The 658-nt window shown below is 44.7% G+C and overlaps 1 protein-coding gene across 2 annotated transcripts in view; it reads left to right on the forward strand.

Annotated features, from left to right (window-relative positions):
• Positions 1–6: 6 nt before the first annotated feature.
• GSS (glutathione synthetase) overlaps positions 7–658 on the forward strand; it is a 31,292-nt gene continuing 30,640 nt past the window's right edge. Inside the window, exon 1 of one of the 2 annotated variants that reach the window (XM_006764570.1) lies at positions 7–132. In XM_006764570.1, coding sequence (XP_006764633.1) covers positions 124–132 — 9 coding nt within the window. In that variant the 5' untranslated portion in view covers positions 7–123. The remainder of the gene's footprint in view (positions 133–658) is intronic. The other variant, XM_006764571.1, reaches the window with a different exon arrangement.

Genomic DNA, 658 nt, shown 5'->3' on the forward strand with positions numbered 1-658 from the left:
CCCTGGAGGCCAGTGATCTCGCCGATCAAAATCATTGACAGGAACCAGGAAACTTGTCCAGTGAGGGGGTTGGGCTCAGATTTCCCAGGTCTCCTGACTTCAGATGCGGTCGCTGTTGGGAACATGGTGCGGGTGAGACGAGAGCCTGAGTTGTGGTGTTTTAAAGTGGGAGCGATTAGGACCCAACTTCGTCCAGAGTGAGAGCGATCAAGCCCGTAAAGTGAGGCAGGCCTGGGCAGGAGACCGCGTTGTTGCCCGGGCCACCGCACAGGCACCGGCCCCGCCCTCGGGATGAAGTCCAATCGGGTGTCCTTGTGGGCGTGTCAAGGCCCTGGGTGATCTGGCCCCAGTCTGTCATTCATTAATCACTCATTCATTTTTTTTATCTTTAAATTCTTTATTAGTTAAGGAATTACAAATGTGTCCTCGAGGACACATTTGAAGTAATACTTTGAGAGAGAAAACACTTTAAATGTTTATCTGAGGATGGAATTGGGAAAGGGAAAAGAAACTAAATAGCTAGGTTTGATTTTCTTGGGTAAATCAAGCTAGATTTAACCTGGAAATATCATAAATTTTGCTTCAATGTGAGTTTTATTAAAAATCTGATTATCTAGTTAATAAGGAATTATATACTAATCATTTGCAAAACTACAAA

This window comes from Myotis davidii, unplaced genomic scaffold, assembly GCF_000327345.1.
Source record: "Myotis davidii unplaced genomic scaffold, ASM32734v1 scaffold38, whole genome shotgun sequence".
NCBI lineage: Eukaryota > Metazoa > Chordata > Mammalia > Chiroptera > Vespertilionidae > Myotis > Myotis davidii.